Source organism: Hemicordylus capensis, chromosome 4, assembly GCF_027244095.1.
Source record: "Hemicordylus capensis ecotype Gifberg chromosome 4, rHemCap1.1.pri, whole genome shotgun sequence".
In the NCBI taxonomy this organism is placed as follows: Eukaryota; Metazoa; Chordata; class Lepidosauria; order Squamata; family Cordylidae; genus Hemicordylus; species Hemicordylus capensis.
In genome coordinates this window covers 124,845,375-124,870,949 of record NC_069660.1, presented here as the reverse complement: position 1 = coordinate 124,870,949, position 25,575 = coordinate 124,845,375, and the positions used below count along the sequence as shown (strand labels likewise).

At 42.0% G+C, this 25,575-nt stretch overlaps 1 protein-coding gene across 4 annotated transcripts in view; it reads right to left on the bottom strand.

Annotated features, from left to right (window-relative positions):
• RPAP2 (RNA polymerase II associated protein 2) overlaps positions 1-25,575 on the bottom strand; it is a 71,919-nt gene that overhangs the window by 43,926 nt on the left and 2,418 nt on the right. For all 4 annotated transcript variants that reach the window (XM_053243618.1, XM_053243617.1, XM_053243616.1 and 1 more), the window contains 9 exons: positions 22,240-22,285; positions 20,458-20,572; positions 18,465-18,563; positions 17,772-17,837; positions 16,227-16,315; positions 11,942-11,977; positions 8,587-9,538; positions 6,659-6,753; positions 5,547-5,627 (listed from right to left, as the gene is read on the bottom strand). In XM_053243618.1, the coding sequence (XP_053099593.1) occupies positions 5,547-5,627; positions 6,659-6,753; positions 8,587-9,538; positions 11,942-11,977; positions 16,227-16,315; positions 17,772-17,837; positions 18,465-18,563; positions 20,458-20,572; positions 22,240-22,285 (1,579 nt within the window). The remainder of the gene's footprint in view (positions 1-5,546; positions 5,628-6,658; positions 6,754-8,586; positions 9,539-11,941; positions 11,978-16,226; positions 16,316-17,771; positions 17,838-18,464; positions 18,564-20,457; positions 20,573-22,239; positions 22,286-25,575) is intronic.

The window sequence follows — 25,575 nt, the reverse complement described above, 5'->3', positions numbered from 1 at the left end:
AGGAACCTAACCCCTGGATTCCCATAGCGGTAATGTTTCGTTACCCTTTGTTTCTGTATTTGCACCTATAGCTGAGAATGGAACCTCCATGAATTACGAGGGCCAGCTGTATCACTTTTAAAAGTTATTTTCACTTCAGTAAGGGCCAGAAAACACTCATGTCCTCAACAAACCTTGGCACAGCTTAGACCGAATTATATTTTAGGTCCCCAGTTTTGGGCAGCCATAAACCTGGTTCTGCAATCTGACAGACTGTTCTCCCCTTCTTGACACCGAGTGACCAGAGTGTTGCAACACCTTACCAGAAAAGTCTGTTCCTGAAGTCCAAATTTCAGTACCAGCTTCAAATTTCACAAATTTAGGCTCAGCATTTGTCTAACCAAGAAGCGGAATATAGGTAGCAGCTAGTTGTGCTGGTGGGCTATTGAAGTGTGTGTCGGTTAGGGCTGCACAACTCCTGCATATGTTGGACTACAACTCTCATCATTCCTGACTATTGGTCACTGTAGCTGGTGGTGATGAGCGTTATAGTCCAACAACTGCTGGAGGGCCAATGTTGTGTAGCACTACAGTAGTTGTAGAAGGAGGAGGTTTGAAATCCAGTCTCTGTCATCCTTACTCTTCAGACTCACTCATCCTCTGTCCCCCATATCTGCCCATACTTTGTGAAATGGCTCAGGAAGCATCCTAGAGTAGACCTCCTCTCCCTCAGTCCGCAGGAAGAGCAGAGGGGAGGGAGAGGGCTGGCATCTGGAGAACTACATTTGACTCATAGGACATTAGTTGTTGACCCTTAAGCATTTTTAATATAGTTTCTCATCATTTGTCAGTCAGTCAATTTGGTAAAGTTATCTCTCATCATTTGTATTTATTTATTTATTTATTTATTATATTTGTCACATTTATATACTGCCTTATAGAAAAATCTCAGGGGTAATTACAACACAATCAAACCAAAACCTAAAAATCATATGAACAGATTAAAATTACCACAAATAAAAACTTTAAAACCTCAAACTAAAAGTCTGATAAAACAGGTGTGTTTTCAAAAGTTGTTTAAAAACAACCTGAGAGGGGGACATTCTGATTTGATCTGAGAGTGTGTTCCAAAGCCTCAGGGTTACCTCAGGGAAGGCCCAGTTTGGGGTCACCACCAAGTGAGCCGGTGGCAACTGCAACTGGATCTCCCCCAATGATCTTAATAGGTGGTGGTTCATGAAGAAGAAGGTGCTCTCTTAAATATTTTATTTAACATATTTTTACACTGCCCAAAACTTGCGTCTTTGGGCCCAAGGGCATTATATGTAATAACCAGCACTTTGTATTTTGCCCAGAAACTAATTGGCAGCCAGTGTAGTTCTTTTAAAACAGAAGTAATGTGATCTCTATGGGTCGCTCTAGAGACCATCCTGACTGCCGCATTCTGCACCAGTTTTCGTTTCTGAACTATGTACAAAGGCAGCCCATTGTAGAGTGCATTGCAGTAGTCAAGCCTGGATGTAACCAGCATATGCACCACTGTTTTAAGGTCGTTCGTCTTAAAAATGGACATAGCTGACATATCAGCCAATGGATAATGGAAGTTGTACTCCAGTAACAGCTGGAGGGCCAAAGTTAAGCAGCCGAATTGGCTCTATAAGCCAAATTTGATAAGAAGTATTCCTGGCCATTGCCTCAACCTGAGAAATCAGGGAGAGGTTTGGGTCCAGAAGTACTCCCAAGCTACATACCTGAATTTTCAGGGGGAATGTATCTCCATCCAGAACAGGTAGTTCTAAACCTCTCCCTAAGTTCCAGCCTCCCACAAAAAGTACCTCTGTCTTGTTTGGATTCAACTTCTCTTTGTTCTACCTCATCCAGCCCATTACTGATTCCAACCAACATTTAGAGAGGTTAAGCCATATCCTGACAAAGTTGATATGGAGAAATAGATCTGGGTGTTATCAGCCAGATCACCCAGCACCAAATCTTCTGATGATCTCTCCCAGCAGTTTCATGTAGATGTTAAAAAGCACTGGAGACAGAATGGAGCCCTGTGGAACTCCATACAATAGCTCTTGCTTTGAAGTGCAACAATCTCCAAGCGACACCATCTGGAACCTACTCAAGAGGTGGGAGCTTAACCACTGCAAAGCAGTGCCTTCCACCCCTCAGGCGGTCCAGAATGATACCATGGTTGATGTTATTGAAAGCCGCCAAGAGATCCAAGAGGACCAATAGGGTCACATTCTGTTTTACGTCACACTCCCCCAGTCAATTCCTAATTGGAGATCATCCCTCAGGCCGACAAGGCAGTCTCCACCCCATAGCCGGCCCGAAAACGGATTTGAAATGGATCCAGATAATCTGCTTCTTCCAAGTCTGACTGGAGTTGAGAAGCCACCATTCTTCTCAATAACCTTGCCCAGCCTATAACTGCCTAGCTCTTAAGGATCCAATGCAGGTTTCTTCAAAAGTGGTCTAACAATTGCCTCCTTGAAACAAAGAGGCATCCTGCCCTCCCCTCAGAGAGGCATTGATGATACTAACAAGACACTCTCCCAAACATTCCCTGCTAGACTGTATAAGCCATGTAGTACAAGGGTCAAGAGGTGTTAAGATGAACTTCTCCAAGCAGCTTGTCCACATCCTTGGGAGTCACAAACTGAAACTGATCCAACCTAATCATACAAGAGGAGTTGCTGGACACTTCCATTATAGACTCTGCAATAACCGTGGACTCCAGTTCAGCTTGAATCTGAAGGATTTTATCCACAATACACTCATTAAAAGGTGTCACAGCAAATCATCGATGGCTCTAAATTCTGATTCACAGTTAAAAACATATTAGCCCAGTCAGTTCAAAGTGAATGGAATACCATCTCCTGCAATACTAAAATCTTGCCAGCTACCTTCCTATTTATAACAAACTACGACACACAGAATGAGGTCATTCAATGACTGAGCGGGCGGGGCCATGGGTGGATGGGAAGGCTTGGTAAACTTACTTTCCCCCCAGATGACCGAGTGCTTCTGTTGGGAGTGTGAAACGCGCTCCCAGATGAGCAGCGCTGCGCGCCTGTAGCGCTGAGCTCCGGAGGCCGGGATGACGGGTCCCAGCCCCAAGAGATCCCACAATACACCATACAAGTGCTTGTCAGTGCTGGCACATAATCAGGGAAACATGGTGGGCTCCATAGGTGGGTTTGCTGCCGAGGTGCTGCCAGGATGCGCCTGCCTCCTGGTGGTTCTTACAGGCAGCCAAGCGCCTTAATCTTGGCTGCTTGAGAGAACAGCCTCAACATGTTGTTATTTTTGTTTCAGAGTAGGTTTTTGAGAAAAGTCCTTTCCTAATAGGCAAAACATACAATCATTGCATAGAGGAATTTAGGGGTGTGTGTTTTAAAAGTGAAAAGCTTGTGGTGAACTGAACATCAGCAATCTGGAAAGCGGAGATGGCTACGGCTGGATTACCACCTCACCTCAGCAGTCCACTGGCAACATTAAGTTGCAAACAAAAGCCTATTTGCTTTCCCTTGCTTGGCTAGGCAGGCAAAAATGCACAAACTTGAAAAAAAATATTGAACACAAAAAATAAAAAATAAATCACCAACTCCTTCATTTAACCTGCATTCTTATGTCATCTCCAGCCGCCCACTTTGCTTTTCAGCAAAATGCCCCTGATGACTCTGGAGATTATTTGACATCTCAGTTTTCGTAACAAAAGCTTACAGGCACTGGGGGACTTTGCTTAGGAGAAACTATAACTGTTCTAAAATGTCTCCAGAGAACTCTATAGTGTATTTCCCAGCAGTGGTGATTGAATAAAATGGTGTGCAGAGGAGGATGAACTGCAAGTGTTCCTTTAAAAACCAATGGAGCTGAAAATGGTTGCCGCTCAGTTCACCACATGCTCTTTTACAGGGGTTTTTTATTTATTAAAGATCAACTCCCATATATAATCGTGTGTTTTGTCTCCTGGAAAGGTCCTTTCTCAGATTCTTAGTCTGAAGCATCTTCCAGCAGACAAAATGAAATTGAAAACAACTTTGTTAAAACATGCTAAGGCAGCTTGAGGACCTAAATGATGAAAAAAGCAGAGGCACAGCTACAATCAAACAAGGGAGGTGGGCGGGAAATAAGTGTCCCTGAGGGAAGAGGGTTCGCCAACTGGGTGACAGCTTGCTCTTTGCAACCATGGTTAGAAGTGGGTTTGCAGACTGTGGCACTACTAACCATTGCATAGTGTTAGCTCCAGAAATTAAAGAAAGGGGCAAATTTGTAAGCAAGGAGTCCACAAATTCCTTCCTGAGCCCCTTACAGGTATGTCTTTGTCAGGCTACAGACACTGACAGAAATCTCTCTCAGGTCTTTTGAGGTCTATTTGCCAACAAAAATTACTTCCTTCATACAAAATGAATAGATATTTCTTTTATTGTAATCTTTTTATTACCCATCTACCAGAATATTCTAGGAGGCTTTGTGCCAATGTGTAATAAAACAGTAGCTCAGGCACAACTGTTTTTCAAGAATGTTTTGTCCATTTCCAGTGGTCTTTATTTTTAATACATACATTCTGGGCAACTTTACCATAATTCGTAACAGGAAATCTAGATGTTTGCACTAAAAAAGCCCTGAACTCTAAAATCCAGAAACACTGTAGTCAGAACATATAAATCTCACTTTGCACACATGTGCTGCCCAATCCTGTGCACGTCTACTCAGTAGTAAGCCCCACTGATTTCACTAGGGCTTACTCCCTAGTACTTACACTGGCTGATGATCGAGTGAAGTGCAGGCGATATTAGTGTCTGCAGGAACACAACAGGAGCCCTCGCACAACTCCCTCAGCCCTCTTGTGCTCATTCGATTGCACAGGAGCACCAATATTTCTGAGCACTGCCCACACTTTGGAAGCGTTCCGTAGAGGTGGGAACCTATCAGTGACCCTCAGCAACATGTTTCCACTCTTCCTGCTTCCAGAGCACAGCTTCCAGAGCACAGGCAGCATTCAGAAGAATTGGCGCTACTGCACAACAGCATGACTGCAGACTTCCCTGTAGACTTCACAAACCCACCTGCTTTGTCAGTCAGCCAGTGCTCTACAAAATGTGGGTTTTTGCAATGTGTTGGCAAGGACTTGTACTGTCAATAGGAAAACATACTGCATGGAACTCACATCTGATCCAGGAAACATGGAATCCAACCCAATTTTTAAGTCACTGAAACTGGGAAGAAGAACAGATTTATAAAATTCTGAATAAGACTCCAGATTCTGTATTACAAACCCAGAATTCATGCTGTACAATGTTACTACAGATTTTACATCTATGTACTAGACGAAATAAATATGTATGCAACTACATACTGGCCAGATTTTGCTTAAGGCATCTAGCCTTAAGAGAGGAAAAGATGACCCACAGGTGTACTACCAACTCTAGGATCCTAAATTCACCCATGTTATCACAATGGTAGATGAGCCAAGAGCTGCCTAGCCTGCCATTTCTTAGAAAGCATCGCCTGTTGGCATTAATTCATCAAAGTCCCTGAGAGTCTTTTGTACTTACCTGAATGTTTTAACAAGATTTTTAAGATCACTTAAAACATCAGCAAGAGGAATCTGAAGAGGGCCCAAAACAGCAGGCAACCTGTAAAGAAAGCAAAACAATTTAAACATTGTTCTCTTCAAAGTAAGAGTCTGGCCCACTGTTCATCCAGATCAGCTCCCTTTAGCTCTAGTTTCACTGGGCTTTAGTTAAGATCATAACGTTCCATTAAACCAGATTGTTCCATAATAACCCTTCTTATTTAGACCACAGAGGGGGAAAATGAAGCAAATTTAGACCATTTTTCACAAATTCTTTGGCCACACAAAGCACCTTAAAGACTAACTAAAGTACTGCAGAATAAACTTCTGTGGCCTACAGGAGACTTCACAGATATATGTAGTGTTATCTTCAGGTTGTGTGTGTGTGTACACACACACACACACACACAGAGCTTAATATGTGAGTACTCTTCTAGCATAAACTAGATGCAAGCTCATGCAAATACACTGGGTACAAGTGCAATTGTGTTTCTGTGTGTTCCAGTAGCCAACTGGAACTTGGTGGACCTAGAACCAAAGCCAGGTAGCAAGTCTGGCTGATCCTGGGAAAATCTGGCTTGTTGGTACAGAATTTCAAGCATACTCTATATGATGCTGTTCAAAATATGTGACCAACACGCAGCTCACTCATTCTTATGAACTGACCCACACAGAGTAGGCAATTTTTGTACATGATTCAAAGAAGAAAGTTACACTGTCAATTACATTCAAACTAGCAAAGATCCTGCCAGTTTAATGGGCTACATGCTGGTCTCTGGTCATGCATTCTGCTCTCCCATGGGAAAAGGAAGGGTCAATCTTCCATCAGAGAGACTGGAATGTACAGGAGAGCGGAAGGGAATCCCTTGCTCTTCCAAGGGTGGGCTGGTCTCTCTCCATGGAGGCAAACTGGGCCTGATGGCAAGCTTGCTGCCCCATGCTTTGGATGGAAGCAATGTGCCTCTGACCACACAGAGTACAAAGAGACATTGCCTCACACATCTCAAGGGCACAATCCCTTCTGTGCCAACTACATCTGGGTATTCAGTTGGACTGAAAATACACGCCTAGCAGAAGCCAACATATACTCACACTTTTTGAAGCTTTTCAAGTACAATCCGCTTTCGAATCTGCTGTTGGGCATTAGAATCTACAAGAGGGAAGCCAGGAGCCCACTGTTGGTCATCCTATGCAAGAGCAGGAACATCAGTCAAAACAAATCAGAGGTAATTAAAATATGCTAAAGTTTATTCTATGTAGAGCAGAAGAAGTACAAGCAACACCAGTAGATTCTAAATGCATTGGACTAGAATGAATGCAGAAGATTTTATATTACTGTAAAAATGTAACAAAGTTTAGCTGCAAAAAGAGAGTGGGGGGAACCACAAAATATGAGATCCTTCATGAACCAACAATAGCTGCTGCTGCTATGGATGGCTTGAACCAAATAGTTATGTACATGTTAGCACCTCCTCATCTGTATGATGTATATTAGAAAAAAGCAGCAAGTTGTTTGCACAATCGACACTACAGCTGTCTCAAGAAGAGTTCTGCTTTTGCAAAATTAACATTGACCTCCCCACTGGGGCAATTTTTTTTGCCATCTTCCTAATTTCAACGATTGCCCTTTCACTCTGCATCCACCATTAGAGCTTATTTTCCATATATGCATTTTAAACATCTGATTATACATGTATCTATTCAGCAATTCTTACTAACCATCACCTCATTTACTTCATTCATTCATTCGATTTCTATACTTGTAGTTTTGTCTGTGCACTTCTGACCATTCCTGCACCTTGCATGTTCTTACAAAGATGCCCCAGAATCCCTGACTTGTACACCTCCAAGGTAAAACTTACTCAAAAGTGTGACTAAACAGAAGTTGGAAAAGGAAAAGCACACACCACAATCCATACTCCATACATCAAGATACATGGTGGTAATATTAAAATACAATACTGATTTTTATTTCCCAGTCTTTATATTTTTTTAAAAAGTTGTTGCTTACAGAGGCAACAGTTCTACATTAACTTGTATTTTATTATTCCAGAATACAATGAAGAGACTATTTTTGAATAAACAAGTAAAGCCTCTATTCTGTAAGTTTTAGGGAAGAGACTCCTATTCACCGTTGAGGATGCACAGAAGAGCACCAAGGGGAAAACCAAACCAAACCTAACCCATAAAAATGGTGTGGTTGCCAGTGTATCCTACCATGGCTCGTTTATATCTCTTTCTAAAAGGTGTTAGAACTACCACTTGTTTCGGAGTTTCCAAGATGCTATATAGGTGCTCAGATTGGGCTTTTGATAGCTGCTCCCCCAATGCAGACTTACATTGCCTTCAGCGGCGGCTGGTGGGGCACACCTTTAACTGTAAATTACTAGGTGCTTCCCTCTCTTCCCGCCGCATCTGAAAACTGTTTGGAGCAGTGCCGCGCCACCCAGGACCCGCTGCGGCAGAGGATCAGCTCCACAGGTGCGGTGGCCACCGGAGTGGCGGAGCCAATCCTCCACCGCAGCAGGTGCTGGGCAGTGTGCCGCTGCTCAAAAACGCTTTCAAATGCAGTGGGAGGAGAGGGAAGCACCTAGTAATTTACAGTTAAAGGTGCCCTTCCGCCACCCCCACCCCCCCAGCGGCACCCACATCAGTTGCCGCTGATTGCCTTCACGGCACTTCCGAAAGCACTTCTCTTCCAGTAGGAGAATTTGCAAGCAAGCAGCATCCACTTGGGGGGGATATTCCAGGTGATATGCAGGAGGAGATCTTAGCATACTGGTTCAGGAGTACCCTAAGAAACTCTCTGGGGTTTATTTTCTCTGGCCTCTCCACCCCACATTTATGCTCAGCATTACTGGGGATGACAAACTGCCCCACTGTACTATGAAAACAACAACAACAACCGCCCTGAGCTATTTTGTAAAGGCGGTCTAAAAATCGAACAAATAAATAATAAATAAATAAATAAATATTGGCTTTGTGGGGGAAAGGAATCCCTTTATTTTCAAGACACTTACTTTATCGTTGCCATGGTCCTGCTCCGTTCCCAAATCGGTCATCACATCTTCTTCAGCTAAGGTGAACTTTGCTTCATAAAATTCCTTTACCCTTAATCCCAGCTGTGAAGTCTCTTCTTTTAATTTTTCATAGCTGGGTAAAGGTTTTGTTGCTGTTCCCGAGTCCCTGAAAGGCAAAGACTGGTCCAAACTATTCTGAGCATCTTTTTCAGAAGCAGATTTGTTAACGTCATCGTCACCACTATCAAAATCATCCTCATCAAGTTCTTCTTCCTCACAATTGGCCAGTGAGGTTTGCTGTGGTGTACAAGTGGCTGTAAAGTTGGAGCTGCAGAGAAATTTCAATGTCTCCTCAGTCCTCCATTCAGTAAATGTTTGCCTGAGCTCTTCTAGCAAGTTACTTTTGGTAGCAAGAGGGTCAACTGGACCTTTGAGCCTATGTTTGAGAGGCTGTTTTGATTTAGCAAGCAACCCTTTAAACTGTTCTGCTCCCTTCTTGCTCACACCCAGGAAAACCACTTGAGAGCCACTAAAGTTATCCCCACAGTCTTCTGAGGTTTGCACAGTTTTAGGAATAAGAGTGTTTGGGAAAGTGTTCGGTTTTTTTGTTTGAGAGTTACCCAGAATATGTTTCTCCTCTTGGGCATCTAATTTGCACTTAGTTAGTTGCTCTGCTGCATCAATGACTGGATCCTCTGTACTGCTAGGCTTGGGTTGTGCTCTCTCTACATACTTCTTTTTGAGGATGCTCTTTCTAGGCACCGGCTGTGCAAGCTTCTGTGCACATGATAGGGTCTCTTGTAGAATAGAGGAAACAAACTCTTGTTCAGTATCACTGCTGCTCTCACTCTCTGTGCCAGAATCATGCTGGATTGCTGCTGGGATAGGGTTTTCAACATCTGAAACTTTAATTGCTTCATCAATCAGTTTTACTTCTTTGCCAGAGCAGCCACTGTTAATAGAAAATAATGGCAGTCAGCCACACACATAAATGGAACTTTTATGGTAACGGATAAAGCATCAGTTGTAAGTAAAATTACCAGAAGCCAGCATTTCACTCAAGCAAGCTAGAATAGCATGTGAAATGGCATCCCTGTCCTTACCCACCCTTTCCATATCATTTATTTATTTACTGAATTTCTATACTGCCCAATATAGAAATCTCTAGGTGGTGTACAGATCATGTTTATTATGTATAGGCCTCTTGTACTGGCAAGCTAGGGGAAGGGAGAGGGGAGGGCAGAGACTACGTGGTAGCATGGAACATGCCCAGGAAGCAGAAAGTAGGGGGCAGATGTTCATCCAGGCATATCTAACCCAGCAACAAACTTGCACTGGCAACAGGAGGCCACACCATGCCTGCTTATCTAGTAGCAAACAATGTGGCAGCCACTTTGCCAGTTTCCCACAATTATAGCTTAGCGTAAGAATGCTAATTTACAATTTCATTACATCCTTTCAAAGACTAGGACCAAGTTGACCAAAGTTAGAGAGTTTAGTGCGGCTTTTAGCTGCTTAGTTGCTCTTAAATATAAAATCTCATAACAGTGTGAATATTTACAATATATTCCACTCAAAGGCTCAAGGTGCATTACAGTAATTTCCTATTTAAATCTGTAATTTTGTATGCCAACAGGAAATAAAGACTTCTAAGAGTGCAAAGTACCCACTCACAGCAGAGAACATCAACTGAATCTCTGTAGGATTTGCTGCTCTGCTATTGCCTCCTTCCAATCAGTTTGGAATCAGCTTCCACTTGCATCTCTGCAGGATTCAGTCACTCCCAATGTGGATGTAGCACAGGCCTGCTCAACTTCGGCCCTCCTGCAGATGTTGGCCTACAACTCCCATAATTCCCGGCTATTGGCTGCTATGGCTAGGGATTATGGGAGTTGTAGTCCAAAAACAGCTAGGGGGCCAAAGTTGAGCAGGCCTGATGTAGCAGAACCACCCACCTTCAGAATGGACTTCCCTCCTTCTAATCAGGGGGCAGACCCTGCTCAGTAAGCCACCCAGAAACAGAGGGGGCAGGCTCCAGGCCAAGGCCTTTTTGGCTTGGGAGTGAAGCAGGGCTTGATCCAGGTTTGCTACGGAGGGTCTTGACAGGAGTGGCCTCCTGCAAGCCCCCACCACCTCAGTAGCCCATGTGCCCCACCCCATTATCTCAGCAGGTGCAGACAAGAGTGCTGCTATACCCGTCGGTGGCAGGCAGAGGTATGTGCTAGTGCAGCTGCCTGGCAGTGTTCAAATGGCAGCTGTACAAGAGCCACTCACTGGTTCCCCTCCTTGGCTGGGTATAGCAGAGCTCTTGCCTGCGTCTGCCACCAGGGGAAGGGACTGGCTGCCCATCCACCACCCTGCATGGTTTCCCATTTTCTCTTTCCCTCCCTCTCTCCTTTTAAAGATTAAGCAGGTGACGATGAGGCAATGTGGCAGTGAGGCCACTCATCCCCTCAGTTTTTAACATGAGAGAGAGAGAAGTGTTATATGATACAACACCCAGCCACCTGCCGAGATAAGCAGTGGTGGGGGGGCTCACTCAAGTCAGTAGCTGCCAGTGGCTGGCTGGACCCAATCCTGGGGGTGGGGGGTGGGACTGGGTACATGTCAGTAGTGGGCCTCACCAGGCTGCCAGACCCTCAACAAGGGTTCCACCCTGAGACAGCAGCCCCACAGTGAAGTGTTAGCTCCTCTATTAGAAGTCTGAGAAAGATCAAATTAATAAACTGCTGAATTTGTAAATGGGAGGGGGGTATTTTGAAACCAATCTTATTATTTTCTATCACCAGAAGCACAATAAAGAGTTTTCCCTGCGAAATATTTAGGTAAAAACAGAGAGAACTGAGCAATTGTTTTCTAGTCTAGGTGCATACAAAAGACACCTCTAGGGACCCAAAACAAACAAACAAAAAACCCCAGCCATTAAAACAAAACGCCACAGATTGCAGATCTAGCCAAAGCTTTTTAATAAATACAAAACCAGTGAACTTGTTTATTTAATGTGTTACTGAAGATGTAAGCAAGCTTTCAGCACATATAATTGATCCAATTTAACTGACAAAGGAAGTCATATACAAAAGCTGAAGCACCAGACTCAAGAACAAACACAATGTGTGTGTGTCATATTTCAACAGGTTCAATTACAGTGCAGAACTAGGGGCAGCTGTAAATCATACAGATCAAACATACTTTTCACTATCACAAAAGGAAGGAAAAACATACAAACTAATCAAGGCAAACAGATCTTTGTGGGGGCTACAATAACTGTGCTTGTATGATAGAACTGAACAGGAAATCAAAGACTTATTTCAACCAGATTGTGGACACACAAATGAAATAACTGATTCTAACGTACCTTTCCCCTTCCCTTAGTAATTGAATGTTTGCTGGCCTTGAAAAATACAAAAGAAAGGATTTGTTTAGAAACAAAATTGATTTTAAGTCATGACTTGAGAATTGATATATTTTGAAAAATAAACTTTTTCATCCAGTACTACAATAGGGTTGAGCATTTGATTAGAGTCAAAAAGGCTAGTCAAGTGAGCAGCCAAATATTGTCAAAAATGTTTTTTTTATTATTAGTCGCTATTTTGTTCAGTATTACAATACTGCATAGTTCTTTATACAGTATAATGGAGATCAGCTATATTTATACATATTCCTCAGCTGTTTATGTGCATCTACAAAAGATATAAGATTTACAGCTTAACAGAACCATCATCATAATTCAGACAATATGTAAATAGTTTCTAATAAAGCATATGGTTGAGCGGTATCAAATACTGCCAAATATTTTTAAATCATTAACTTTATTAGAACAATGAAGAAGATTTTGGTTTTCTGCCCAACTCTTCAGAATTCCATGTTTCACTCACAGTAGTATCACAATGCATTTTACTTCAAACGGTTCTTTCAATAGTTACTGTTTTTCTGGAACTGAGTTTGTAAAGGAGACCTCACCGGAGTTTAGGTAGTTTCACTCACTCACCCCTGCTCCAGTGGGGTCTGGTAGTCGCTGTCACCACCCTCTGCTTCCAGAGAGAACTCAGTCTGGGCTGAATTCAGTCTGGGCTGAATCAACCAGCACTGGAGCAGGGGTGAGTGAGTGAAACTACCTAAACTCCGGTGGGGTCCCCTTTATATGGTTGGCAGCGCTGTGGGATTCCAAACTGAGTACTCTGAAAGCTAACTAGGCAAAGAGGCACCTTTTAAACGTGGTGATTCTCTTTACTTAGCAGGGGGAGAGCAACTGGCCCTATCCACCCCCAGCACAGTACCCCTCCAGTGACTGTTGCTGGTGTCTATCTTATGTTTCATTTTAGATTGTGAGCCCTTTGGGGACAGGGATCCATCTTATTTATTTATTTTTCCATGTAAACCGCTTGGGACACTTTTGTTAAAAAGCGGTATATAAATATTTGTTGTTGTTTCACTTGTGGGGAGATGGGACACTTGAAACGGTATTGCCCACAAGTAGTGCTGGCAGTGCCCTCTAAATCCCACTGCTAACACCATGTAAACTCCACTGGAGTTTAGGTAGTTTCACTCACTCACTGTCCTTGCAGGGCAGGAACTGGGCTTGATTCCCCTGCTTTTAGGGAAGTTTCCCTTTTAAGTAGCTCAACCAAGCAGTCAGCTCGTGGAGAGCAGCAACTCCAGAGTCTCTGAGCATGCACACACAAGAGGCAAGACTGTTCTCTCTAAAAGATTACTTTTAGCCAGAAGTACCGTCGCACACGCGATGGGCGCACATGCAACTGGTACTTCTGGCCACTTCTGGCCAAGGAGGGGGAAGGGGCGGCAGGGAGGTATGCTGCCGCCTTGAAGGTTTTTACTGGGAAGGAGTGCCGGCGGGGCGAAAGCGGCGGGAGGGGTAAATGCACCCGCTCCCTCCCTTAAAGTGGCACCCCCGCCGGAGTCGAACCGCTCATATGCAGTTCCGTGCACATCCTTAGGAGCAGTTGCCCACCTCAAGCAGAAAGTTTTAGAGCACAATTAAATGGGCAGCAAACTATTAATTATTTAGTTTATTATATTACTGGTTGGGGAGGTGCCATTTGGATTTTTGGCCTAAGGTACCAAAACATCTTGAGCCCTCACATGATGTCATGAACAAAGTTTTGCTGGGTGCTCAAATACGAATATGAGGATGACGAATATTCGACTGATGCATAAATACATTAAGTAGTACATCTGTAATCCTGGATAATTATTTGCAATCTTCTTATCATGGTTACATAAAGAAACAGAAAGTCTCTCCCCAATGCTTGCATTAAGAGCCAGTGTGGTGTCATGGCTAGAATGGTGGACTTAGATCAGGAAAACACTGGCTAACATTCTGTTCAGCCACAAAACTTACTAAGTGACCTTGGGTTAGCTGCCCTCTCTCAGTCGAAGCTAACTCACAGGTTTGTTGTGAGGATAAAAATGGGACCAAACGCACTGCTCTGGACTCTTTAGAGCAAGGCTGTTTATGAGCATTATTATACATAATGTATTTCTGCAGTCTGCAATTATCTCAGAACAATTTTACACAGTCAAAATGAAGTCATTCTACTTTTCTGGTTTGAAAATTCAAATTAAAAATTCATTATTCAAGTTCCAATTACATTTATAATTAGGACAAGATAATTATTTCTTATTTTAGAAGAGATATCTGCATGTGCTGCATCAAGCTTTGAATAATGTTTACCAATTCTTCATGACCTTCTTTTCGAGGGATAACAGGGACATGCCTTGTGAAACAGTGACAACCAGTGGCAACTTGGTTAGTTGCAAGTTACAGTTTTTCTATCCCCATCAAACACATCGACTGCAGCACAAGAAACAGACAACAGTCTTCTTTTCTAGCTTGCAATATAGAAGTGCCTCTTCTAAGAGTCTGTTTTACAAGGGCAGTTTTTCAAAACTTGCATTAAGAGTCCCACTTTAGCATTACTGCTGAAATTAGAACAGCTGCTGTAATACGATTAGGCAAGATAATCTAGCCTTTCGGATAAAAAGGCTTGTGACTCTGCCCAAAAGGATGAGATCAAATCAGGAAGGTGTAGACATAATACTGGCTCCCTGCTAACCACCATTAACAAACTGGAAACCAGTCCAGGGACATGTGTACATAGCCTCTTCGCTCCTTTCCCTTTCCCTCTTTAACCAGAGCTAATCAGTTCATCAGTACCTATTGTCATGGAAAGTAGAAATAAAATCACCCTGTTTTTCATTATTTCATTTGGATTCAGTTAGGCCCAGAGACGATGATCTTTTAACCTTTAATTTCTTCACTGAAACTTTATGTTCGTGTTTCAGGATGTTTGCAGATTTTGTAAAATTAATCCATTCTACCTAAGTTTGCTCTTGCTTATCAAACATAAGGATTAGTACAAGAAGTATGAATTTAAATGAAAGAGGTTAGTTATAAATTTTAGTAAGAGTAACAATAGATCAAAGAAGAAGTATTCATATATTTGAAATTTGTATAAATGAATTGTACTTGACCACTATTTTCCTATTAAGAGAGATGTGGAATGCTGACATGTTTTTGCTAACTTATGATTTTGTAGTCATGATAAATTTAGGATAAGAAACAGGAGATTCTAATCCAGATTCAGGTTGCCTTCGGGCATCCTCACTAACTATTTTATTACTTTACAGTTATGCTCCTTGAAACTATCCTTCATGAAATGCCATTTGTAATCGATGCTATGTTTTGATGTCTTAAGCTTTGTCTATGTTTGTATGCTGTACTAGAAGCTATATTAATACATTACTATTTGTATAGAAGTTTTCTTCTTGAGTACTTAATTTAAATAGTGTCATTACAATACCCTTGTGAGAAACGTGAATCCACATGTAGTGTAATATCTGGATTGGAGACTTGCACACAACAGCTTCCCGATACAGCTTACAGCTAATCTAAATAATGGGCTGTAAAAAGTCATTTAGAAGAGGCAATTCTGTGGCACTGTGTTGATCATGGTTAAAGCTGATGAGCACTTCCCTTAAATCAGGATCTGAATCTGCAGTTTGTTTCAGATATGTGTTTCAGATACACTCTTTCGTCAGCTTTAATTGTAGTTAATAAAAGCACCAATTAACAGTTTAACTGTGATTTTAAAAAATAAAACAAAGGCTGCATGTTGCCAAAGCCAACTCCTGATTGTTACCTGCAATTAGCAGGGAACCATCATTCCATTTGCACAGCACCATCTTAAGTGGGAGCCACAGTGGCTCAACACTATGTCAGGAGGAACAAAATAACCCAGTCAAACTTTACTACCATTTCAGCTTCAGACTTGCTACCGTATTTCCATCCTGTATCTCACTGCAGCAAAACAGAATTTCAAGCATAGTTCTTCTGCCAAACTCAATAGCACAGCTTCTGCTGATTCAAAGCAACCAGAAGGATCAAACAGCTGTTAAAATATCCAGGAAAAAACAACATCCTATACTGAGGGATGCATTCTGAAATATGCTCCTTGTCGAGGGATGGAGGCTTTACCATTCAGGCAGTTTTGAAGTAGGCTTAAGCAAGTCTACTGCCTTAACTTAAGCATGCTGGGCATTGATACTGAGTGGGTGAATGCATTCAACAGAGCTTGAAGAACCACTTGTATTATTAAATTATTATTTGTTATCTAAATTACCTTTCCTCTTCTTGCAACCATACCGGACTTTTGGAAATTTGAGCTTCAAAGTACTTTGATGCTCTGTAACAAAAGTCGCTGCAAAAACACTGCAAAACAAACAAACAAACAAGAACTCTAATTAAAAGAGTTCTTTTCTTACACTGCTATAAACGTAAGCTCGAAAAATTAATAAATTCATTAGGATAAAGAATCAAACATTGCATTAAGCACAGGTTCACAAAGTTTTACAGGACAGTTACTGAACTTAGGAAATTACCATGAATAAGAATAGGAAATACTGGCTTTTCCCTACATGGCAACTTAGCTAGTTCATATGTGCTCCTCGTATAGAGAATGTACCATCTCAGTTTCCCTGATGATTGTATTAGAAACCTCACTTGGATACTGCAAAATTGTTACAAAGGGTTGGAAGGATCTCCTCTCTGCTGTAGTAAATTCTGTAAATTTTATTAAAGACAGATCTCTCCCCAACATGAAAATGAGATGGTATTGTTGCAATATGAAGATATTACCATTTCAGAAGGGCATGCAGGACCTGGACCTTGGCCACAGTCAGCATTGCATGTATTCTGCATGCTTCTGACTGCATCATGCAAATGGAGAATTTCACATTTGGTGAAGACTTCAGCAACCTGGTGAAGACTACACCTACAAAGATTAGAATCGTTGAGACAATGGTTTTCCCCATGACACTCTATGGATGCGAAAGCTGGACTTTGAAGAAGCAAGATTGATGCTTTTGAACTTTGGGGCTGGAGAAGACTTTTGAAGATACCATGGACAGCCCGGAAAACAAACAAATGGATCATAGAACAAATGATCAATCCAGAATTTTCACTCGAAGCACAAATGACCAGGCTCAAACTATCATACTTCGGACACATTATGCGAAGATCCAGCTCCCTTTAGAAGTCCATAATGTTGGGAAAAGTTGAAGGAAAGAGAAGAAGAGGACGACCAGCAGCAAGGTGGACGGACTCAATTACAACAGCAATGGATGCACCACTGAGAGACCTTAAAGGCCAAGCTGAAGACAATCATCCTGGAGAGAATCTATCTATGTGGTCGCTAAGAGTCGACACCAACTTGACGGCACACAATCAATCAATCAGCAACCTGAGAAATTCAGGCGTTTCAGCAAAAGGCTGCATGGAGAAGCTGAAAACATGGAATGGGACTTGGCTCAACTTATTGTAGAAGATCCTCCTGTTCATGGCAAATTCCAACCTGACTTTGTATCATAACGTTTACAAGCTCTGCTCAACAAACCAGGATTTGCTGAATATATCAACATGATTTGACTTTATTGTATTAAATGTTGGTTGTGTGAAGTGGTTCTGAGCTGCTGGGGCACGGAGAGGAGGGGTCCATTTGCAGACTGGCAGGGAAACGTAGAGCTGCAGTAGTCAGTGACAGCCGGAAAGAGCAACACAGGCTATAGGGCCTCACATATGGACAGGATTTCAGCCACAGAGCTCTTTCAAATCTTAAACTGATTTCTTATCAATGACACCAACTTTTAGAAATCGCTTTGGAGCTTACCTTTCTTTCAGTAATATCATAAACTTTGTTTGTTTTAGTTGAAATTCTGTATGATTGCCTTGGTACCTTAAGACAAAACAAACACATTTTGACCAATCGGTTAATGCCACCTATTCCAGACCGTTTCTCTGAAATAATCCTTCATATTAGACATTGCTTAGCTGAACTGTAGCATTATCCTTAAGAACACTCTTAACGCCCCATGTGAAATCAATTGAAAGTACTTAACTGCAACTGGACTGCACCTTATATTCACAAGGACTTCACCCAACAACAAAGGACAGAGAGCAACAATAAAAGATTCTGGTGGAAAGATGAAATAAAATAGGAGGTGGAACTGGGCAGTAAGAGTACTGCCAAATCAATAATACCGCAAAAAGGTCCTCTCTCTTATTTAAACTATTTCAATTCATAGAAGGCTTGTAGAAGTCACACAATTATTGATTTGTGCATTTGTAGTAATGGAAGATACCTGAGAAATAATGAACCTGCCCAAATGGAGGGTATGAATGCATTTCACTCATAATGCATTTTGAGAATTATACAAGGATTCCTTACCATGCATCAGTGAAGTATTACCAAGAGAGTTAGAGGAAAGAAACAAAAGGTAGGATTGGGACAATTCCCTAGAAGAAATAGGTTTTGAGTGATAAATGACAGAAAAAGAGAAACAAACAACATAAACTCTCTTACATTTTGTAGCTTATTTTGACATATGGGGTAGCCACACAACTTGATGATAAATCGTTCTTCTACAGCATCCTTATAATGAGACTGTGTTATAAGTTTTCCCTGAAATCAGGAAGGGGGAAAGAAAGAGATTTAATTTTTTTTAAAAAAAGAAAACCCTCTCAAACCTTAGTAGTACATGAAATACTTAAAGTGTAGACAAGAGAAAAAGAGATTAAGAAAACAAAGTGAGTTAAACAGTTAAAAAAACCCAATGAGAAGCGAATGATGAAAGAGGGAGAGTGAATATCTTGTAAAATCTTTGTAAAGCATTTCTAATGAAAACAAAATATTATTTTCTCTGGCAAAAATGGACAATGTAGAGACAATTTAAAATATTTTATATAACATTAAATTACAAAACTGTCATCATTTTCCATGTTTATATTTGTGATTACATAAGCAAGTGATAAACATATTTGCTTTACTGAGAAAATTTAAAGAACAAACAAACATTTAAAAAAGTGAATATGTAATCACAGATGTTATACTGGAAGTTAGTTCCACCAAGATCTGTGGGGTTTCCCCCCGCTTCAGGTAAAGGTGTTTAACATTGGGCAGTCATTACGGTCCTTAGACCAGCTTAACATTTAAAGTAATACAATTATAATTTACAAAATATTCAGATTGCTAATACAAGCTCTACGAAGTCTGGATGCAACAAAACAGAACTTGGCCACGTTTATAGAACTAACAAGTTTAAAATTTGACAATAAAGAATATATATGGAATCTGAAAACTGGATTAAAATTTTGGTTGAGAAGATATGTCTGGGAAGCCTTTCAACCTTGCATTTTTGACTATGCACACCAAGAAGGCTGAAAGATCCTTCACTTTTCAATATAAAGGGATGTGGGTGAAGACAATTAAGTGATTAAACTGTTTAGAATTGCATTAAAAACAACAACAACCCTATCTCCCCACTGCCACCTTCTAAAGTTTGTTCAATTTCTATACAAATTTACAATTTTTCCCAAGATTAAAAAAATGTGAAAAACTTTCAAAGTGAACATAAGAACAGCCCTGCTGGATCAGGCCCAAGGCCCATCTAGTCCAGCATCCTGTTTCACATAGTGGCCCACTAGATGCCACTGGAAGCCACAGACAGGAGTTGAGGGCGTGCCCGCTCTCCTGCTGTTATTCCCTTGCAACTGGTATTCAGAGGCACCCCGCCTCTGAGGCTTTAGGTGGCCTACAGCACTCTAATTAGTAGCTGTTGACAGACCTCTCCTCCATGAAGTTATCCAAGCCCCTCTTAAAGCCACCCAGGTTGTTGGCTGTCACCACATCTTGTGGCAGAGAATTCCACAAGTTGATTATGCATTATGTGAACAAATACTTCTGTTTGCTGGTCCTAAATTTCCTGGCAATCAATTTCATGGGATGACCCCTGGTTCTAGTGTTTTGTGAGATGGAGAAGAATTTCTCTCTATCCACTTTCTACACTCCATGCATGATTTTACAGACCTCTATCATGTCTCCCCGCTGTCATTCATTATGAACCCCGCAGTGGTTCATAAGCATAACCATCTCTTCCCAGATCAAGACTAGAAAGATATCTGAAAAGAGCTGGTTGTGCTTAGTGCTTATGAACCTCCCCAAAAATGTGTCACACTTTTTAGGGCCTTTATACCATCACCCACAATCTTGTCACACTATGTCCCATTATAACCAAAACCCAACCCTTCCTCTGTTATAACTTTGCTAACCCCTCATGTTTTGATACATATGGCATGACTTTATGGACTGTCCATAAGGTCCCACTAAAAGGACAAGAACTTAGGTGAGTCACAACTGATTTGTCCCTTTGGTTTTAATTAGACTTCAGCATAACTAACTTTTTCTGAATCAGGACCATGATCCATATGATGCACAACAGAAAGCTAGCAAAATCTTCAGATTTTTTCCAGGAATAAAAATGAAAAATTAATACAACATTTGCAAAAGGAGGACATACACAATCCACAAGGAATTCTTCTGTAATATCATCTTCCAATAAGCGTTCAACAATATGCAAGGCTCTTCTCTCATACTCAATCTTCTTAGTAATAGCAGCTTCAAGGGCTGCTTTCCTACAAGAGGAGAAAAAATTAGCTATATGGACAACACTCTGGCAATTCAAGTTGTTACAGAAACACATGCCTGAAAAAGTTTGGTTTATCAATCATTTCATCAGCATATTTCACTTTAATATATCCCACTTTACATTAAAACTATAGCCAGTTCACTAGTGGCAAACTCATCTTTCTGTCTGGTGAGTGCTTAGAGCAACATAGGGGAGGGTTCCCATTCTTCTCCTGCACCCCAAGAAGGGCAGGTATTCTCCCTGACACGATGTTGACTTCAGAGACTCTCAGAATGTAGCAACATTTCTTATTGCTCTCCAAGGTTCTTCTCATGAATGCTTTACATTCCTTGCCAACCGCAGGCTTCCCAATCGCTGTTTTTGAGTTTCCATGACTGGGAAATTGTGGCAGGTTTCGCCAACCGCAACCTGAGTATCTGTGGTTTGGAGAAATGTTTTTTGCAATTGGGGGTGGGTTTTTTTGGTGATTTTCAGGGGCCAGCGGATCATTTTTGGAGGTCCCTTTCAATCCTCTTACTCCTGGTGACTTAGAGGGATTCTCTCCCCCCCCCCGCCCGCTGCCATTTTCCACTGTATTTTGCGGTCCTTTCACGACCAAAATTCCCCTAACCCCCTGTTTGCCATTTATTTCAATCGTTCTCCAACTGCAAATTCACCAACCATGAGGTTTCCCCAGAAAGGAACCCTCGCGGTTGGCAAGGGATGACTGTACTACGCATTGAAGGGGAGGGAGATTGCACCAGCTGTTCCCAGCCCTGACCTCCTTGCACTGGCTGTCCCAACCCCTGACATTAATGTGGGAAGCATTAATGCTTCTATACAATAATGTGAAAAGCAGGTTTCTACACACATACAAAGGCATACACACAGATACTCTACGTGCTTGGGATACCTGTTCAGTCTAGTTCGCAATCATCACATGGAAGGCTTTATGCCAGGGATGGCCAAACTGGAGCTCTTCAACTGTTGCTGGACTACAACTACCATAATCTCCATCACAAGAAATTGGTGGTGGAAGCTGTATTTCAACAACAGCTGGAGAGTCTCGAGTTGGCCACCTCTGTCTATGCATATAAATGGCTACTATATTGAAAAGAGGAATTTCAGCAGGAGCAGCTTGTCATGAAGGATAAAGAAAAATTGTATCTTCTGAAATTCCATCTTCTGTGCATGTATTAAGGGAGACCTCTTTTCCATATGGCAAAAAGTATACCACTGCAAGTACATTCTGTGTGTACATCCTGTGTGCCATTGTAAGTAAACAGAAACCCATTTCTCACTGCCCCAACATGTAGAGGGGGCAGTTAAGTTCTTCTGTCATTTGTGAGAAGAGGGTTTGTGAAGTTCAGCGTGACAAGGGTGAGCCTTCTCCCTACTGCCCAGCACAGAGCTGGGCACCAGACAGTACCCCACCTCTCCATCAAAGGTTGGAGGACAATTGGGTTGTGGCAAGGACAAATTTTGGCAGGCTATTAAGGCCAGAATAAACGTGAGGGTTCCTGGTCAAATAAGTTTAAGACACAACTTTACTCCTTTGCTAACAGATCTTTCTATTCAGAAGACTACTGAAGTATCTATAATAAACAAACTTCATGAGCTCCAGAAAGATAGTTAAATCAAATAGATTTTACGGTGTAAGAGGAGGAGATATACCTTTGTGCAGCATTTTCATTTTTCAAAGCACTGGTCTGTTTGTTTCCTAAAAACAACAAGTATATGTAAAAAAACAAAGCATACAGGTAAACAAAAGGATTCACTCCACCTAAGGCATACAGTTTTCATGGGGAAGCAACCTTTTAACTTGTAGGTTATCATCCATGTGTCTCTTCTCAAAATGTGTGCTTTAATACATATTGGGTTACACATGCATTTTGGGTTCCAACACTGCACTGTAAACCTTGCTTTCTGCTTAAAGCATGCTATAGTTTAGTTTCTACAGATGTTTGGGCATGGAAGCTTCTGTTCTATAAAAGTGTAGGAACATAGGAAGCTGCCATATACTGAGTCAGACCATAGGTCCATCTAGCTCAGTATTGTCTACACAAGCTGGCAGTGGCTTCTCCAAGGTTGCAGGCAGGAATCTCTCTCAGCCCTATCTTGGAGATGCCAGTATGTGCAACTGCTGAGATTATGAGAGCTATAGACCAACATCTGCAAGAGGGCTGAAGTTGAGCAGGCCTGTCATAAAGTCTGTGGTGAAATTTGTTTATGACTTGCCTCTGAGTTTACATAGTTTTAGACTGAACTTTCACCAGCTGCAAACACATCTTGCTTCCTAATTGGTCCCACAAAACAAGGCTCCAAGCACATGCACCATCATGTAGTGCAGATTAACACTTCTGAACCACTGTTCTGTGCATCCACCAAAACACTGAGCATCCCTCCCAGAGGAAATTGCTGCCATGGGGTGAGTGTGACCTGAGCCATGGCAGGGACAAAGCTTAAAGACTCCTTCTGCCATGTCCGATTTCCGCCTGCTCTCAGAGTGATTATTTACATTATTAAACAAGTTGTTCTAGTAAGAACTAATCAGTCTACTTTCCTTTCACTGTCTCTACATCTGGACTAAATATGGTGCAAATCGAGGTCCACACGTTAGATCTCTTGCACCTCAAATGTTCATGCACCCACCATCTTGGATCAGGGTGGATTACACCATCACAAACTACACTATTGAGGTGTCCCTGTATGTCACTCACTACAACTGTACCAAATTTGGTCCAAATTGGTTAGACAGTCCTCAGGTTAGTACACCTGCACCTCAAAAGTTCACACGTCCACCATCTTGGATTGGGGTGGATGACATCACCACAAACTACATCATTGGGGCATCACTATGTGTCCATACAACTGTAGCCAATTTGGTTTAAATCAGTTAGACTGCCCACAAATTAGTGCACTTGCACCTCAAATGTTTATGTGTCTGCCATCTTGAATTGGGTTGGATGACATTGTCACAATCTATGCCTTTGAGGTGTTCCTATATGTCCCTACAGCTGTAGTAAATTTGGTTCAAATAGATTAAGTGGTTCACAAGTTAGCCCACTTGTGCCTCCAAAGTTTACTCATCCGCCATCTTGAATTGGTGGGGATATCATCACAAACTATACCGTTGAGGTGTCCCTTTGTGTCACTCACTGCAACTGTACGTAATTTGGTTTAAATAAGTTAGACAGTCCACAAATTAGCCCACTTGCACCTCATATGTTCACGCGGCCGCCAACTTGAACTAGAGTGGATGACATCACCACTCACTACGCCATTTGGGCATCCCTATGTGTCTCTGCAGCTATAGCAAATTTGGTTCAGATTGGTAAAGCGGTTCACAAGTTAGCCCACTTGCACCGCAAAGGTTTATGCATCCGCCATCTTGGATCGCGGTGGATGACATCATCACAAACTATGCCATTGAGGTGTCCCTGTGTGACCCTACAACTGTACCCGATTTGATTCATATTGGTCCAGACATTGCGAAGTTGATGAGGGGACACACACGGACACACACACAGAATGCCGGGTGATCTCATAAACCTACTGGAAAGTAGGCTAAAAACAAGAACACTAGCTCCAAGCACAGGTTAACACAATGTGTAGTTTGATCCTTAAACAATGCTTAAGCTGCCCTTGCTTGTTCACAGGACACAAAACATAATACACTCTAGCAATACCGAGTGCACAAAGAGATGATGGTTAATCTAGATCAGGGGAGGCAACCTTGGCTCTCCAGCTGCTGTTGAACCACAATTCCCATCATCCCCAGCCACAATTTTTATGTATTTATGTATTTATTAGCAACATTTAATATACCACCCACTCCAAAGACTCTGGGTGGTGCACCATAACAAGCAAACAGGCAACATTAAAAATTATATTCTAAATTAAAAACTAAAGTAACTACCAAAGAACAGAAAAATAAACTACAGGGCAAAAGCCTGGCGAAAAAGAAAAGTCTTCAGTAGCGATTTGAAGATCGGTAAGGAAGGGGCTAACTGGATCTGTAGGGGGAGAGAGTTCCAAAGGAGCGGGGCAGCAACCGAAAGGCCCTTTCCCGGGTCCTAGAGCCCCGAACATCTTGGAAATCAGGGACAGACAGAAGGGCCATCTGAGATGATCTAACCGGATGGGGTGTAACTGGATGGGAGAGGCGGGTCTGTAGATAGACAGGCGCCAGGCCCTGCAAGGCTTTGAAGGTCAGAACTAGGACCTTAAATTGAGCTCGGAAGCGAATAGGCAACCAGTGCAATGACAGCAGGAGAGGTGTTACCCTGTCATATTTTCTGGCCCCCATGAGTAGGCAAGCCGCTGCATTCTGGACCCGCTGCAGCTTCTCAATCATCCTCAAAGGTAACCCTAGATAAAGAGTGTTACAATAATCTAAATGGGAGATAAAAGGGGCATGGGTCACTGTCATTAATGCCTGTCGATCAAGGTAAGGGCGTAATTGGCGAACCAGATGAAGCTGGGCAAAAGCACTTCTGGCCACAGCTTCCACTTGCTGCTCAAGCAGGAGGCACGAGTCCAAAAGGACCCCAAAATCATGAACAAGCTCCTTTGGAGGCAGCGCCACCCCATCTAAAACAAGGTTCACATCCAGCTGTTGGCCGTTACGAGGGCTGAATAAAAGTAATTCAGTCTTAGTGGGATTCAGTCTGAGCTTGTTTTGATTCATTCAGACCTTAACAGCTTCCAGGCATTGAGTAAGCACAGAAACAGCTTCTCCAAAATTGTCCGGGATGGCAATATATAGCTGAGTATCATCAGTGTATTGATGAAATCTCACCCCAAACTGGGAGATGACCTGACCCAGCAGCCTCATATAGATGTTAAAAAGGACAGGGGCAAGAACTGAACCCTGGGGAACTCCATAAAGGAGTGGTCATGGGTCAGAATTTATTGTTATTAGGGATGATGGGAGTTGTAGTTCAACAACAGCTGGAGAGCCAAGGTTGACCCCCTGATCTTATTTATTTATTTATTTATTTATTTATT